Source organism: Hyla sarda, chromosome 7 (genome assembly GCF_029499605.1).
Source record: "Hyla sarda isolate aHylSar1 chromosome 7, aHylSar1.hap1, whole genome shotgun sequence".
Classification (NCBI taxonomy): Eukaryota; Metazoa; Chordata; class Amphibia; order Anura; family Hylidae; genus Hyla; species Hyla sarda.
In genome coordinates this window covers 94,429,287-94,448,039 of record NC_079195.1, presented here as the reverse complement: position 1 = coordinate 94,448,039, position 18,753 = coordinate 94,429,287, and the positions used below count along the sequence as shown (strand labels likewise).

The 18,753-nt window shown below is 41.9% G+C and overlaps 1 protein-coding gene across 12 annotated transcripts in view; it reads left to right on the top strand.

Moving 5' to 3' along the window:
* Positions 1-18,550, top strand: part of LOC130282117 (neutral ceramidase-like) — a 348,583-nt gene extending 330,033 nt beyond the window's left edge. For all 12 annotated transcript variants that reach the window (XM_056530030.1, XM_056530023.1, XM_056530032.1 and 9 more), the window contains 5 exons: positions 4,374-4,469; positions 6,562-6,711; positions 7,810-7,869; positions 14,222-14,304; positions 17,225-18,550. In XM_056530030.1, coding sequence (XP_056386005.1) covers positions 4,374-4,469; positions 6,562-6,711; positions 7,810-7,869; positions 14,222-14,304; positions 17,225-17,411 — 576 coding nt within the window. In that variant the 3' untranslated portion in view covers positions 17,412-18,550. The remainder of the gene's footprint in view (positions 1-4,373; positions 4,470-6,561; positions 6,712-7,809; positions 7,870-14,221; positions 14,305-17,224) is intronic.
* The last annotated feature ends 203 nt before the right edge of the window (positions 18,551-18,753 follow it).

Below are 18,753 nucleotides of genomic sequence, written 5' to 3'. Positions count from 1 at the left end.
TAACTTTTTTATTTTTCCACGTACAGGGCGGTATGAGGACTCATTTTTTTGCGCCGTGATCTGAAGTTTTTATCGGTATGATTTTTGTTTTGATCGGACATTTTGATCACTTTTTATTCATTTTTTTAATGGTATAAAAAGTGACCAAAATACGCTTTTTTGGACTTTGGAATTTTGTTTGCGCGTACGCCATTGACCATGCGGTTTAATTAATGATATATTTTTATAGTTCGGACATTTACGCACGCGGCGATACCACATAAGTTTATTTTAATTTTTTTTACACTGTTTTATTTTTTTTATGGGAAAAGGGGGGTGATTCAAACTTTTATTAGGGAAGGGGTTAAATGACCTTTATTAACACTTTTTTTTTTACTTTTTTTTTGCAGTGTTATAGGTCCCATAGGGACCTATAACACTGCACACACTGATCTCCTATGCTGATCACTGGCGTGTATTAACACGCCTGTGATCAGCATTATCGGCGCTTGACTGCTCCTGCCTGGATCTCAGGCACCGAGCAGTCATTCGTCGATCGGACACCGAGGAGGCAGGTGAGGGCCCTCCCGGTGTCCGATCAGCTGTTCGGGATGCCGCGATTTCACCGCGGCGGTCCCGAACAGCCCAACTGAGCAGCCGGGTCACTTTCAGTTTCACTTTAGAAGCGGCGGTCAGCTTTGACCGCCGCTTCTAAAGGGTTAATACCGCACATCGCCGCGATCGGCGATGTGTGGTATTAGCCGCGGGTTCCGGCCGTTGATGAGCGCCGGGACTGACGCGATATGATGCAGGATCGCGGCGCGTCGTTAAGGGGTTAAAGGGGTATTCCAGGCAAAAACTTTTTTTTATATATATATCAACTGGCTCCGGAAAGTTAAACAGATTTGTAAATTACTTCTATTAAAAAATCTTAATCCTTCCAATAGTTTTTAGCTGTCCAGCTCCTATGGGGATATTCTCCCATCATGCAAAGCTCCCGTGACGTGACATCATCATTGAGCAGTTAGACAGAAAACTTCAGAAGCTAATAACTATTGGAAGGATTAAGATTTTTTAATAGAAGTAATTTACAAATCTGTTTAACTTTCCGGAGCCAGTTGATATATACAAAAAAGTTTTTGCCTGGAATACCCCTTTAATCTGTTTGCGAACAGAAACTGTCTGGCTTTTCCACAGCAACCAATCAGAGCTTAACTTTAGTTTTACCAAAATCTGTTAAGATATGAAAGCTGAGCTGTGATTGGTTGCTCTGGGAAAAGCCTCTTTGTATCTGTCCTGGAAGATTGGATTAAATCTGGGCTATTGTACCCAGGACCATTAGGCACCTGTGGGCCTGTATGAACATAAATAATTCCCATACGTGACTGATCCACGCCAAACAATAGTAGAAAAACCAAAAAGGTGTTTTAAGAATCAATAATGCTTTATTAATTTACCGTAGTAAAAAAAGGACATACATTTAAAAACTATAAAATGCATATAGGGGGAGAATGGGACTGGTGAAAATCCGAACAGAAAGTGGGGGCATGAGTAAAAAATGTGACCACAGTGTTAACAACTGTAATACAATAAATCAAGAGCAGAAGAAGGAACTCCAGCTCAGTTGCAGATCAATACGCCATCTTTATTCACTAAACACTACATGGATTTGTGAATAAAGATGGCGCATTGATCTGCAACTGAGCTGGAGTTCCTTCTGCTTCGGGTGCAGTCCGCACCCTGCTCCGTGCTCGTGTCGTGGGCTTGGGGTGAGCTGATTCATATGCGAGGTATAAATTGCATGCTCAAAGGTAAAGGCAAATACGTGCCAGAAGTAAAGGCAAAAAAACAGTGCCAAAGAATTTTTTTAAACAAAGTACTGTAGATGACAGGCAGAAAGTATGCCCTTCACGTTTGAGCATGCAACAACACAGTATAGTAAAGTACACAGAGTAAAAATTGTTCTTACCAAGTGGAACAAGTACAGATGGCGTGTTCCCACCACCCAACATTTAGCTCAAGGCTTCTTCCGGGGTGTGAGCGAAACGTTGGGTGGTGGGAGAACGCCATCTGTACCTGCTCCACTTGGTAATAACAATTTTTACTCTGTGTACTTTACTATGCTCAAACGTGAAGGGCATACTTTCTGCCTTTCATTTACCTTGTTTAAAAAAATTATTTGGCACTGTTCTTTTGCCTTTACTTCTGGCACGTATTTGTCTTTACCTTTTAGCATGCAACTTATACCTCGCATATGGTACCTTGATTTATAGTATTACAGTTGCTAACACTGTGGTCACATTTTTTACTCATGCCCCCACTTTCTGTTCAGATTTTCACTAGTCCCATTCTCCCCCCTATATGCATTTTATAGTTTTTAAATGTATGTCCTTTTTACTACCTGTGGGCCTGTGCCTAGGCAGCAGTGTAGAGGGGAGCAGCACTTAAAGGGGTACTCCGGAGGAAAACTTTTTTTTTTTTTTTATGAACTGGTGCCAGAAAGGTAAACAGATTTGTAAATTACTTCTATTTAAAAATCTTAATCCTCCCAGTACTTATTAGCAGCTGTATGCTACAGAGGAAATTCTTTTTTTTTATTTCTTTATTTGTGTTGTCCACAGTGCTCTCTGCTGACACCTTTGTACGTGTCAGGAACTGTCCAGAGCAGCATAGGTTTGCTATGGGGATTTTCTCCATCTCTGGACAGTTCCTGATATGGGCATCAGGTGTCAGCAGAGAGCACTGTGCACAAGACAAAAAAGAAATTAAAAAAGAAAATAATTTCTTCTGTAGCATACAGCTGCTAATAAGTACTGTAAGGACAAATATTTTTTAATAGAAGTAAGAAGTGAGAAAAAAAGATGAATACGTTTGATGAATTTACTGCCATGATATGGACTGGATAAAAATTACCTTTGGTTTAACCCATATGGGTCAGAACTGCTCAGCCAAAGCTGTCTATTATTTATTTAGATTTGTGCTTAATCTCACCACATCAAGGTGAATCTGCAGCAAAAAGCACAAGTAACACATCCATTTTTTGCTTTATGTGTGACAGATCTGAATGAATAAACTGGAGACAGAGAGACACATTGCCAAACAGAATAAAACTAACCCCAAAATGTACAATATCCTGGGTACATTTGATGTTGCAGGATTTGAAGCTGTAGATGTTATTCTGCAAATTTCTGTGTAATCTAAATGAATGAACACAGCCTCAAATCCTTTACATCAAATTTGCGTAGGATACTATACGTATGAATAGACCTTAATGGTGTATTCACACGTACAGTATCCTGCGCATATTTCATGTACAGGATTTGAAGCTGCAGATGTGAAACTGTGTTCAGTTTACATTAGTTTACATTGAAATCTGCAGCATAAAATTTGCAGCTTTAAGATACTGTACGTGTGAATATACCCTAAGGGTACTTTTACATGTACAGTATCATGCACAGATTTAATGCACAGGATTTGTAACTGCAGATTAGAAGCTGTGCTCAGTAATTTAGTTTACATTGAAATATGCAGCAGAAAATCCAGTGCACAAATCCTGTACGTGTGAACGTACCCTTTTAGAAAAAATAAATAAATAAAATAAAAAACCTTTGTGTTACCATAACCTAATTGTTAGAATTTTCTGTAAAAAAAAGCTTATCTCCAGACTGGCACTGCTGTCACTAAAGAACAAATTTCATAGCATCCAAGGTATATTCTTCGTTTCTTTTATCATGAAGTAAAAAAGTATGCTTCAAAGTTCATTTTCCAGTGGTCTGCATTGGTCTGGGGATGAAAGTTTTCTTACTCTCTTACCTTTGGCAATGAGTTGCCCAGGACTAGAATAAGGATAGGGGTTAAGATGTCTGATCGCAGGGGTCCTGCCGCTTGGACCCCCATGATCTTTGTGCAGCACCCGGCATTCATTTAGAACGCTGGGTGCGGGCAGTGGGGTTTGTGATGTCCCGGCCACACCCCCTCGTGACTCACACCACGCCCCCTCAATGCAAGTCTATGAGAGGGGGCGTGCTAGCCACCATGCCCCCTCCTATAGACTTGCATTGAGGGGGCTTGGTGTGAGTCACGAGGTGCGTGGCCATGACCTCACGACACTGTCCTCCAATGGAGTACCCCTTTAAAAGTGGTCTTGTTTCTGGAAAAAAAATTTACTTTTTGTAGTTATTGTTAAACCCTTTAATTTCTCCTGTTATCATATGACATTTTTTGCAGTAATCTGAAGTCTGCTGGGTAAACTTTGATCAGAACCATAAATATGTAAAAAAAAAAATTCTATGTAAGTAATTTATCAGTAGATGACGGTCCCCTGATGCTAATGAGTTCACCCCATACCTGATAACAGCTGATAGAGCCAACACACTTTGTTTTTCTGCTCACAGGCTCAGAGATATGAGGCCGCATCCACTATTTATGGGCCCCACACACTTTCTGCTTACTTGCAGCTGTTCAGAGGCCTGGCCAAAGCAATCGCAGAGGTAAATAACCCCTTTGTGTCACCATCTTCCAAGAGCCATTGATTTTTCTGTTTATCTGACCGCATTATAGTTTGATAAATGTTTATTCAGATGCATTTATAAAAAGGTTATTCTTTAAAAAAAAAAATCATAAATGTTAGCAATTTCATGGATTTCACTATATTAACAGAAATCTACAATGGATAAACCATCAATATTGTAGTACCGGAAAGCAGCTTTAAGAAGGATTTCCCATCTCAGGATGTTATCCCCTGTCCATAGGATAAGAAATAACAAGGTGATCAGAGGGGTTTCAGTCACCGTTACCCCCACTCATGCTGAGAATGGGGATAAAGTTGCCCCAAAATGAATAGTGTGAACCGCGTGTGTATCACACGCACCATTCATTCCAAAGATTACAGCCAAATGCTCCAGAATAAGTGGAGTACTGGCTATACCTGCATGGTGAGCACCATTCATTCCAAGAAAATGTTGTTCCTATTATCAGGCTTGGTGGGGGTCATAGAAGTTGGAGCCTCACTGATCAGTCTTTTATCTCCTATCCTATGGATAGGGGATAACATCTTGAGATGAGAATACCCCCTTAAAGGGGTACTCCACCCCTAGACATCTTATCCCCTATCCAAAGGATAGGGGATAAGATGTCTGATCGCGGGGGTCCCGCCGCTGGGGACCCCCGCAATATAGCATGCAGCTTCCACCGTATCTGCTTCTGGAAGCGCTGGACTTGCATTGAGGGGGTGGGGCGTGATGTCACATGGGGGCGGAGTCGTGACGTCATGATCTTCCGTCCCCGTGGTCGGGAGCCAGAACCTCCAGTGCTTCCGGAAGCAGATACGGTGGGTGCTGCATGCTATATTGCGGGGGTCCCCAGCAGCGGGATCCCCGCGATCAGACATCTTATCCCCTATCCTTTGGATAGAGGATAAGATGTCTAGGGGTGGAGTACCCCTTTAAGGCCAATAATCGTAGTGTTTAGATGATTGCAAGAGATAGGTAACAGAAGATTCCCCACCAATCAGAACATCTGAATCCACAGCTCAGCCTCCCCTTCCTGTGGAATGACCTCTACACAGGTCACAGAGCATGCCTAGAATACTCCCCTATACAAATGAATAGAGTCTGCTCCAGATTATTGTGCCTATGTCCATGGGATTTGCATTTCAAAATGCTTTTAAAAACAGTGCAGGCAAGATTGACATCCTTTATAAAAAAAATAATGTAGGAAAAACTAACTAAAAATAAATAATAGAAACAGATTAGAAAAAAACATGATTCAGTATCTGGCTCTAATCAGTAAAAAATATAGATAATATATTCAATTTAAAATGTTGCGGTCTACTCACATAGGGCTTTTAGCCTGTGGAAGTACAAGTGATACCAGCCTGTGGAAGCCATGATACTGCTATGGCCGTTTATGCTACTTCGAGACATTTGAGACCTAAAGTGGATGCACTGTTATGCTCATTGCAAGGCCTGAGAGGCCAATGCATCATTCAGGGATTAAAGAAATAGAATCTCGGTTTTCATATCTCTGTTTATCTTGTGCTCTGCATTAAATATCAATGTTGGCTTAAATGTTTCTTTAGAAGTGCAGACACATTGGGGGACATGTATCATTATTTGTGTATGGTAGAAGCATTTTACCCCTTTTCCCGAATTCTAAATTATGTGCAGAAGCGCTAAATTTATCAATCAAGTGCAATGAGCTTCATAAATTGTGGGTAAATATAGTAATCTCCTCAATCCACTCTTTGGAATATAGAATGGATGATTTAGAGCATCTTGCTACGTCTAGTCCAAGATGGCTTATATTTGTGCAAAAAAAACAGCTCTTGCGGCAAAATTTTTGGTGTAAAGGAAAAATACGCAGCTAATAAATCCATGTGTACTATAGATGTCACTCCAAGGTACCTTGATTCAGCCACATCTGGAGGACATGCTCTACCAAAACGTGTGCAAAAAAATGCGCAAGAAAAAAGGGCTTGCGCAAAATTTTGCGCAAAAAAATACACCCAAAACAGGGGTAAAATCTTTGATACATGTCCCCCATTGACTAGCAAGGGAAATATACAGTTCCTTTCTTTTCTAGGATAAAGTAGCAGAACTGCCCAAAGGACCTCAGCCGCCATTTTTTAATGAATCCGACTTCTCTAACTTGTTGCCTGCTGTTCGAGACACAGCACCTACCAACAAAACTTTTGGAAGTGTGCTGGTGGATGTTCAGCCACAATACTTACCAGTAAGTCAGAAATATAACTTAATATAATAGAGTGGGGGTAGCTTGTAATAATATAGAAAACATGAATGATCAGACCAGGCCACTTATTCCATTGCTTCATGGTCTATTTCAATCTCCACATGCTTATTGTAGGCATTTTCTGCTATGGACAGAGGTCAGCATCGGCATGGTTATGTAGCCCTCTACATAGAAATTTTAATGTTATGACTGTCTGTGTTTATCTGCTATTGACTACCATTGAAAAAGCATATACCTGGTGGAATACCAGTTTTGTTGTAAAAGTGCAGTTGACCACAGCTGGGGCTGTGGGTTCCAAGTGTATATTTGTCACACATATGCTAAAAGGAAACCCTTCTGGCCTATTATTCACCATTCAGTATCATCTTTAGCTTATGGACTGGCCCAGGTTGCAGGTACACAGGTTAGGCTTTCTTAGGCTCTCTCTCCTCCTCCTGAACAGAGCACATGCTAAGCCCCACCCCTTCCTCTGGTAAAGGAATGGTAATGATGCTATCATAAGCTGTCACTCTTAGGGATGCTGTTTGAAATTACAGTGCCCAGTTAAAGGGAGACTAATTGACTGCAAATCAACTGGTTCCAGAAAGTTATACAGATTTGTAAATGAAGAAACTCATGTTTTCCAGTTCTTATCTGCTGCTGTATGCCCTGGAGGATGTCATGTAGCCTTTCCAGTCAGACACAGTGCTCTCTGCTCCCATCTGAGGGTGTCAGGGACTCTCCAGGGCAGGAGCAAATCCTCGTAGCAAACCTCTACAGCTCTGAACAGTTTATGACATAGACAGTGGTGTCAACTGAGAGCACCATGTCTGACTCGAAAGAATTACACAACCTTTTCCAGGGCCTACAGCAGTACAAGACTTGAATTTTTTTCAACAGAAGTTATTTAGAAATTTTGAATAACTTTTTGGCACCATGTGATTTGCAAATAAAGTTTTTCTCCGGTGTACCCCTCCAGGTCTATGATCATGTCAGTATAAATATTGGGAGAAGTTAGCCCTATAAAGCTGCATAAATGTTAACATTGTATAACTCTAGACAACCTCTTTAAATTCTTCTTTCATATGATGACATTCACAGGGTGAAGTAGCTTCAGTCACTTTTGTTGCTGGGAACCCCAGAAGTTCTGTGACATATATGGTATGTGAATTTACAATTGTATTATTAATTTGGAAACCTTGGATTTGTATTATACAGCAATGTAGTTTATACACTAGGCTAGAGCACCTTTACAACAAGCATGTTTGTTAGAATTTATATGTATATTGGCTGTGCCCACAAGTATATTTATGAAAATGTATTAACCAAATACAATGTTTTCAGCTCCCAATTTCTGTGTTGATTAATTGTTACAGAGCTCCACATCCCCTGCTAGGTTTCACACAGCTTCTATAAGCAGGGGTTTACTTAACCCCTTAAAGGGATGCTCCGCCCCTAGCCATCTTATCCCCTATCCATGCCTGATGACTGGCGATGCAGGGGCCGCAGTCACGGCCCTGCTCCCTCAAAACATCAGGCCCACCCCTCAATTAAAGTCTATGGGTGGGGACATTTATGTGCCATGATTTGTAGTTTTTATCGGTACCACTTTTGTTTTGATGGGACATTTTGATCTTTTTATTAATTCTTTTTAAATATTTGACGTGATTAACCCCTTAAGGATGCAGGGTTTTTCTTTTTTAGCATTTTCATTTTTTCCTCATCACCTTCTAAAAATCATAACTCTTTAAATTTAGCACCTAAAATTCCATTTTATGGCTTATTTTATGCGCCACCAATTCTACTTTGCAGGCACATTAGTCATTTTACCAAAATTTCCACAGCAAAGTGGGAAAAAAATTCATTGTAAGAGAAAATTGAAAAAAAAATTCAATTTTCGGTAAAAATTACATCTTATCTTTATTCTGTAGGTCCATACAGTTAAAATTATACCCTACTTAGATAGGTCTCATTTTGTATTACTTCTAAAAAAAAATCATAACTACATGCAGGAAAATTTATACATTTAAAATTGCACCGTGATCTGAAGTTTTTATCAGTACCATTGTTATATACTTTTTGATTGCTTTTTATTAATTTTGGAATTTTTCTGCGCGTACGCCATTGACCATGCGGTTTAATCAATGATATATTTTTATAGTGCGGACATTTTCACACGCGGCAATACCACATATGTTTATTTTTATTTACACAGTTTTTTTTATGGGAAAAGGGGGGGGTGTGATTCTTACCTTTATTGGGTAAGGGGTTAAATTATCTCTATTAACCTTTTTTCAGTGTTATAGCCCCCCCTAGTGGCTGTTACACTGCACACACTGATCTGCTACACAGATCATTGCCGTGCATTGACATGGCAATGATCAGTGTTATCGTCGGTCGATTGCTCAAGACTGGATTTCAGGCTTGGAGCAATCAATCGCCGATCGGATGCGACGGAGGCAGGTGAGGGGACCTCCGCTCGTGTTCTAACTAATCGGGACATCGCGATTCCACCGCGATGGTCCCGATCAGCCCGACTGAGCTGCCAGGAAGCTTTCACTTTCATTTTAGACACAGCAATCAACCTTGAATGCCGTGTCTAAAGGGTCAATAGCACGAGGCACAACGATCGGTGCCACACGCTATTAGCCCGGGGTCACGGTTGTCATTAGCCACCGGGACCGACCCGATATGATGCGGGTCACGGCGTGACCCAGCATTATATACCGGGAGCGGGTGCAGGGCGTACAGGTACGCCCTGCGTCCTTAAGAGGTTAAAAATCTGTATTTTTGGTGTTTGGTATTTTTTTTTTACTTTTACGCTGTTTACTGTGCGGGATCATAAACAATATATTTTAATAGTTTGGACATTTACGCACGAGGCGATACCAAATATGTTAATATTGGTTTTTTTTTCTTCTTTTTTTGTACAATGGAAAAATAAGTTTTTTTTTTCATTTTATATTAGGGGAGGGGTTTTATATAATTAAAAAAAAAATTATATTACACTTTTTAACCTCTTAAGGACGCAGGGTGTACCTGTATGCCCTGAGCCCGGTCTATAACGTGGGGTCACGCTATGACCCCGCATCATAGTGGGTCGGTCTCGGCGGCTAATGAAAGCCGGGACCCTGGGCTAATAGCATGCGGCACCGATTGTTGTGCCGCGTGCAATTAACCCTTTAGACGGGCCATTCAAAGTTGATCGCAGCGTCTAAAGTAACAAAAATACACTTCAGGCAGCTCGGTAGGGCTGATCGGGACCATCGCGGTGAAATCGCGCTTAGCCTCCAGCGCATCCGATCAGCGATTGATTGCTCCAAGCCTGAAATCCAGGCTTGAGCAATCGACCGCCGATAACACTGATCATTGCCATGTTAATGCATGGCAGTGATCTGTGTAGAAGATCAGTGTGTGCAGTGTTATAGCCCCTAGAGTGCGAAAAAAAGTTAATAAAGATCATTTTACCCCTTCCCTAATAAAAGTAAGAATCACCCCCCTTTTCCCATTTAAAAAAAAGTGTAAATAAAAATAAACATGTGTGGTATCGCAGCGTGTGGAAATGTCCAAACTCTAAAAATATATTGTTAATTAAACCGCACGGTCAATTGCGTACACGAAAAAAAAGTCCAAAGTCCAAAATAGCGTATTTTTGGTCACTTTTTATATAATGAAAAAAATGAATAAAAAGCGATTAAAAGGTCCGATCAATACAAAAATGGTACCGCTAAAAACTTCAAATCACAGCACAAAAAACTAGCCTTCATACCACCCTGTACTCGGAAAATTTTTAAAGTTATAGGGGTTAAAAAATGACATTTTTAATTGTATTCATTTTTGTGCATGTAGGTTTGCTTTTGTCTTACTTCTGGAAAAAATCATAAGTAGGGTATCATTTTAATCGTATGGACCTACAGAATAAAGAAAAGGTGTAATTTTTACTGAAAAAATGCACTGTGTAGAAATGGAAGCCCCCAAAGTAAGGTCACTGCAAAGTAGAATTGATGGCGCAAAACATAAGCCATAATATGGAATTTTAGGTGCAAAATTGAAGGGGTTATGATTTTTAAAAGGTAAGGAGGAAAAAAAAACGAAAGTGCTAAAATGGAAAAACCCTGAGTCCTTAAGAGGATAAGTCCTCATAGGAGACTTTTATATGCAACCATTAGATTTCATTTACTAAATAAAATCTACTGATATAACCTGGCTAAGCCAGGCTACATAATTGAATCTGTGATCAGGCGGCAGGAGGTAGGTAAGGGTACCCTACTCCGACATTTTGGCTCACGGAATTCCCACCATTATGATGCGGGTGGGGGGGGGGGGGGCTCCACTGAGCTGCCGTCATATTGTACTTTCACTTTAGACACCGGATCCTGGCATCTAAGGGGTTAAATTCCGGGCAGCGGCGGGATTGCCGCTGCTTGGCATAAGCAGTGAGTGTCTGACTACTGATAGTAGCCGATACTCACTGCTCTGAAACGAGCACGGCCCCTGCACTTGCTTCAAAGCTGCTTAAGGAGTCAGGGTGTACAGGTATGCCCTTTGTCCTTAACAGGTTAAAGTGTGCCTGTTGTTTGTAAAAACTTTTTATGTAATGTAGATAATACCATTATATCATATACATTGGTTAAAAAATGTGTATATTTTTAGGTGAACAATTGCTGTCTTGTCCCTGCAGCTATTGCCTGTGAAGTACAGTTAGTGTGGGCAGGACAAGCAGGGCTCTGTGCAGGCTCCTGTCTTGTCAATCATCCCGCTGTGTGAGCCGGGGGCGTGTCTCAAAGCCTCACTGCACAGAGCCCTACTCATTTGGCCTTTTTAGGCCGGGTTCACATGGCAGAATGTCCGCACAGAAACTCTCTGACTGCAGGCGCTGGCATGACATGAATGTGCCGTCATAGAGGGCAATGCATTCTATGTGTGAATTCCAGAAATTCTGGCGTGTTAACACAGCCTTACAGAGACACACACAGGCAATAGCTCCAAGGACAAAAATATACACATTGTTTAACCAAAGCATATTACAAATATATATATATATATATATATATATATATATATATATATCCAATTGGTATAGGTCACAGCAAAAAGTCTGCATACTTTTTGCTGTGACCTATACTAATTGGATGTTTTATATCTGGACTGGTTATCCGGATGGTCACGGGCATAAGAGCAGGGACTAGTGCTGTCTTCCTCCTTGGACGTATATATATATATATATATATATTGTTATTAACTACATTATATAAAAAGTTTTTGCTAATGACAGGTGCACTTTAAGATGAGTACAACTGTCCTTGAACAATAATAATCTTCTCTTCAGTATTTTCCTAAGCCCCCCCTAGTGGTGAGTACAGGAAGCCAGAATTGTAATATTTAGTACAACTGCTGTATGAATTTGGATCAGAAAAGCAGAGCTCAGACCTCAATAAAGATCTATAATAAAATGAATTAGCAAATCATTTTATGCCCATAAGTAATACCTAAAACACTAGAATTAGCTCATAATCCACACAATGCAGTTGCAACAGGACTACTTTATTATTATCTTGCTTAAGAAAAGTAACACTTATAATAAAGCTGGACTATTCTCCTCTTCTTTGGATATGATACCTTGCCTAAGAAACAATTTTATATATGTCAACTTCTTTACAACTGTGCAGTGTGAAATCCATTGTGACAACTTGGTGGCAAGTTAGACCACATGATCACCATCTCTGAAATAGGACGGTGCACATAAATAAATTCTCATCAGTACGCATTTAAGTAGTTTCAAAACTGTACACAACCAGCTTCATTTTTTTCAAACAAAGCAAAACAGTTTTACAAAACAATGCAAACCTCCACCCCCCCAAAAAAAACCTGTATGTGTATTTTCTAACTATAGACATACAGCATCCCCCTCTGAGACCCTTTATTAAGATAGCATGCCTTAGCACCCCCCCCCCCCAGCCCCGAAGAAGCGGCTGCAGATCATTGATTTAAAGCGGGCGGTTTAAATCAATGAACTACAGCGGCTTTTGCGGGGCAGAGACCACCGCCACCACCCGCTTCTCTCCCCTTGCCTGTCCTGGGGTCCTCCTGAGTCCAACCCCCCCTATCCTCTGGCCAGAGACCGCCGCCGCCGCCCGCTTATCTCCCCCTGCCGGTCCATAGTCCAACCACCGCCACTGCCCCTTTGCCTCCCCATCCCTGGTTTTATAATTACCTGTTCCCGGGGTCCAGGGTCCGCGCTACTTCTGGCTCTGGCGGCGTCCTGAGCTGTCACTGTGCACACTGACGGTGACATCGCGTTGAGGACGTCACTCGTCATTGCGCAGCGCACAGCGTAATGCAGGACGCCGCAGGAGCTAGAAGTACCGCGGACCCCAGGCCCCGGTATTTATACAACCAGGGATGGGGGAAGCAATGGGGCAGCGGCAGTCTCCGGCTGGGGCGGTGGGGGGTTGCATTATCGGATTATCGGCAAGGTAATTGCCGATAATCCGATAACGTCCAAAATCGTGAATATCGGCTGATAATATCGTCCATACCCAGATCCGTCATTGGTTTTAAGATTTTCATTTTTTCATTATCACATAACACCAGCATAATTGATACTCAGCATTAAAGGGGTACTCCGCTGCTCAGCGTTTGGAACAAACTGTTGGAGCCGGTGTCAGGAGCTCGTGACTAAACAGTCCCGACCATGACGTCACTGGGCGTCACGACTGTCACGCCTCCTCCCATAGACTTGCATTGAGGGGGCAGGGCGGGACATCATGAGGGGGCAGGGCTATGACGTCACGATCTCCCAGCACCGGCTCCAGTGTTCGGAACAGTTTGTTCCAAACACTGAGCAGCGGAGTACCCCTTTAAGCCTATTTCAGGTTGTATATGATACAGGGATTCTGCCTTTAACATTTTTTGGAATGACTATGTAATGTATTGCCCCCTCAGGCACTGCACAATGTTTCATGGTCTGCATGGAGTGTTCTGTTAAATGTTTGTTTAAATGGGTACTCTGCCGCATACATCTTATCCTCTATCTAGAGGATAGGGGATAAAATGTTAGATTGCGGGAGTCCCGCCGCTAGGGACCCCGCCGCTAGGGACCCCCCCGAGATCTCCAAGCCAGCAGCTGCAGCATCTGGAACACGGAAACTTGCAGCTTCCGTGTTCGGGACGTCACGCCATGCCCCCTCCAGTCATGTCTATGGGAGGGTGTGTGACGGCTAGTACAGAGCCGTCATGCCTCCTCCCATAGACTTGAATAGAGGGGCGTGGCGGCCTGCATAGCCAGTCATCGGGCACGGAGCGGAGTTCGATCCATGACCCGAATGACAAGGGTGCCAGCCCGGAGATCACGGAGGTCCCCGATCTAACATCTTATCCCCTATCCTTTGAATAGGGGATAAGATGTGTGCGGCAGAGTACCCCTGTAAGGCATAACTGTGTTGGAAATTAATACACAATAACAGTTCTCCTCAATAACAGTGTATAACTAAGAGTAAGGTTTACCTTTCAGAGTAATGACACTTACCTAAAAGTAGAAAAGAGTGAAAATGGAGCTTGGCGCACGGTTTATAATGATGCCTCCTGGGAGACAAGGTGAGAAATATTAAGATGGTTTCTGCATTGTTTTTCCTTCAATAACGTAAAAGGAAATAATAATAATAATAATAATAATAATCTCCAGGATATAGTTAAACATGCCCAATCCTTTCTATCCCTGACTTCTGATGTCTGGGGAGAGTCAGAACATTCCATAACCAGAAGATCAACTGGTGCTGCAAACACAAATATACTACTTTTATATACACTCTCGAAGCAAACACTTTATATACATATTTTCCCTGGTTGAACTTGATGGACATATGTCTTTTTTCGACCGTACTAACTATGTAACTATATATATTTGTTTTTCTGTAATTAAAACTAAGGCTGCTTTTACACTATAAAATTCATCTGTTAAAAGATCCGTTATAAACGTCCGTTAGAAAAGCTTTAAAAAAGGAAGTTAAACGTCTGTTACAAAATCCCATTAAAGTCTATGGGGTTTTTGATTATCCGTTATGACCTGTTATAGTTCGTCATGACTAACAGACGTTAATTGTGACGGAAGAATTAACGGGACATGCACTAATTTTTCTTCCGTCACAAGAAACTGATAAATTAACTGCCGTTATTTTAAACATTGAAGTCTGTGGAAAAAGGATGAGCCTTTATGTAATCCGTTTGCACCTGGTTTATAATATCCATTATTACTTCTGAGCATGCTCATAAGAGGTGACATCAGCAGATTCCTGCAGTGCTGAGGGACTACTACTACTCCCATCATGGAACAGACTTGTTTCCATGATGGGAGTAGTAATTCCCTGGCTGCGAGAGTCTGCCGGTGGCTGTGGAGGCTGCATTAGTGTTTGTACTACTACCCCCATCATGGAACAGAGTCTGTTCCATGATGGGGGTTGTAGTACAGGGGCTGAGGGATTGATCGCACCGGGTCTCATTTCTGAGACCCGATGCGTTCCGAAGTTATTAAGCAGGGGAGCGGGCAGCATGGTCCGCAACCCTGCGATGTATGGTGTGTTTTAACTTTCATTTTTGAATCCCCCACGGAGAGCCCTGAATGGCTCCACAGTACCGGCCATTCAGGGCTCCCCGCGGGGGATTCAAAAATGAAAGTTAAAACACACCATACATCGCAGGGTTGCGGACCATGCTGCCCGCTTCCCTGCTTAATAACTTTTTAAAATTAACATTGCGAGTTTTAGCTGGGGCCCATATGTATATTAAAAGTGCTGTGGGGGGACAAGATATATAGCACTGCAGGGGGGGGGGGGCCAGACATAAAGCCTATATATCTAGCCCCCAGCGCATTTATAATATGCCCCCCTACAGTGCATTAATAAAGATATGACCCCCGCCAGCGCATTGATAAATATATACCCCCGCCGGCGCATTTATAAATATATACCTCCCGCCGGCGCATTAATAAATATATACCCCCCGCAGCGCATATATAATGTGTCCCCCGCAGCGCATGTATAATGTACCCTCTGCAGCACATGTATAATATACCCAGCTAATGGATATACTTTTCATTCATAGCGTTGCAAGGGTATATGTATATAGATGAGCTGGGGGGCAGACATATAGTGTTATATGCCCCCCACAGCGCTTCTATATACATATGCCGCTGCAGCGCTATGTATGAAAAGTATTTCTATCAGCAGCATCGGACCGGCCGATGCTCCTGCTAGAATGCTTTTCACATATAGCGCTGTGGTGGCATATGTATATAGATGTGCTGCGCTGTGGAGGGTATATTATACATGCGCTGCAGAGGGTACATTATACATGCGTTGCGGAGGGTACATTACACATGCCCGGCGGGGGACAAATTATATATGCGCTGCTGGGGGTATATATTTATTAATGCCCCGGCGGGGGGTATATACTTATAAATGCACTGGCAAATGTATATATTTATAAATGCGCCGGTGGGGGTCATATCTTTATTAATGCAGTGGGCATATTATAAATGCGCTGGGGGGGCTAGAGATATAGGCTATATGTCTAACCCCCCTCTGCAGCACTCTCAGAAGTGAGACCCGATGCGATAAATCCCTCAGCCCCTGTACTACAACCCCCATCATGAAACAGACTCTGTTCCATGATGGGGGTAGTAGTACAAACACTAATGTAGCCTCCCCAGCTGTCTGCAGACTCCTGCAGACAGAAAAGAAAGAAGTCTGTTCCATGATGGGAGTAGTAGTCCCGGCTGTGGGAGTCTGTAGGCAGAGGTGTTACGGCCATACATGAGGGGTCTTAACGGATGAATATTCATTTAGCCATTAGCACCGGTTATTTCATTCATTATTATACATCCGTTTATACACAGAAAACTAACGTTTAATAACGGATGAATGCTCATAGTGTGAAAGGAGCCTAAGTTTAACTTTCATAGCATACCAGTCATATCACAGAAAAATAATGCTTATATATGTTACTTACTAGGTCATGCATATGTTGTACATGTCTTTTTTAGGTGTCTAGCTTTTGTGTTTGGCTCACAAATCCTTCTGTTCTGTTGCTCACTCCTTTTGACATCCACTGCTCAGGAAGGTGTATGTCCGAGGCAAGCACTGAGCCTGTCCTCCCTCACCATGCATTCACTTCATCCCTGAGTCTGCTGTGCTGTGCTGGGTCTCTCTATCCAATCACTGCAGGCTACTCTATATTATGAGATGAGTCTGATAGGACAGGAGTGAGCACACAGAAGTGCTAGTAACACCCTCACTTACTGGACTTTTTCCCAGCCCGTGTTTAAGCTAAGACATAGATGATACTGCAGCCAGTCTTTTTATTTTAATTTTATTATTTATAAGGCATGCTTTCTATAAAAAGGAGATACATTTTATTTTATGAAGCATATTAGAAAGGTTAATGTTTTGCCAAGATGTGTAACATTTAAAAACTTTTTGATTCTTACAGTGCCCATTTAAACTGAGTTATATGTCTTTAGGTATTACTGGATTAAAGGGACAGGAGGGCAAAGCAATGCTACAATTGAATGGCACATACCTTCATCAGCTGCATCTGGAATCTACAGAATTAGTCACTTCGGACACTATAGACGATTAAATTCTGCTCCCATACAATCTTATGAAGGAAGGTCTTCTCAGTTTGAGATCAGAAGATCTATCAGATGATTTGTCACTATTTTAGCAATAAAGCTGCTTTGTGCAAATGATCCAAATGAGCTGAACAGCCCTGTAACGCTATATCTATTGTTACACAAATAAAATCACGATCCCTTCTTAGACAGCTATAGTATTAGCTGTGGTGGGAGTCGGTAATGTGTTTTTCATCCCCTGTGTTGGTTTCTGCTAATTCACAATTTCTTTCTCTATGCTTGCTGAGTGGTTGCGTTATTCCTGTTTTTTTTAAGGGTCTATTCACACCACACAATTTCCGCCTGAAATTAATGTCCATAGACTTCAAGCGGAAATTCAGAAGTGTGAATGGGAGTGCGGAATCTCATAGAAGACTACGGGCTTTAATTTGAGGCGGAATTCCGCAAGCGGAAATTCTGCCACACTAATAGACCCTAAGAGCTGTGCTGTGTGCCTATAGAGCCTGAATGTCTCCTATTGGCAGCTCCTCCTCAGCTTTCCTGATTTACTTAAACACAGCAGCTGCATCCCCCTTTTCATCCTCATGTAAATGAGAACTACTTACTGCAGAAAGGTGAGGAGGTTGTCACTTTCCCACTCTAAAATATAACCAGGGCCGGCTCTGCCTATAGGCAAAATAGGCAGCCACCTAGAGCGCCCTCTTGATGGGAGCGCCACTCTGCCCACTGCAATAAAAAAAGCCAGCATATGAAACACCCGTCCATCTGAAGCACCTGCCCATCAAGCTAATCATGCTGACCCCACCCGTACTATAATCATCGGCTTTTTTCAGACTGCTGGAGGAGCGCGGCGCCACCTCCCGAGGCAGACAGGGGCAATCACTAAGGTCAGGTCTGTCCAACATCGCGCGTGCCTCCACACATCGGGAGGAGCCAATAGGCGGGGTCAAGGGGCGGCAAAATTAGCTTTCGTTAGGGTGGCATAAATCTTTGCCCCAGGTCACCTGAATATAACCCAAGTTTCCTGTCTTCTCTAATGCATCATTTGCAGAAATTTAAGACACCATCATTAATTAAAATGTTTGATGTTCACAAATCTCTTGATATGGTAACAGAAGCTATTGTATTACTTTGGATGTATAATGGTTGTTTTAGTAAGGTTCTGGTTACATAAGTTACCCTTAAACAATATCTGATTCCATCATAAAAATGAAATAAAATATTGTGTAAAACATATTTTTGTATTAAATAAAAATTACCTTTAATAAAACAACAAACTATGAAATCTCTAGCATTTAGGCCCCATTCACACTACCTAATTACTCTGTTTTCGAAGTTCCGTCAGAAAATCGGCATAAAACAGCAGTTACAAAATCCTATACGGCTGTTATTAAATCCCCTTATATTCTATGGGATTT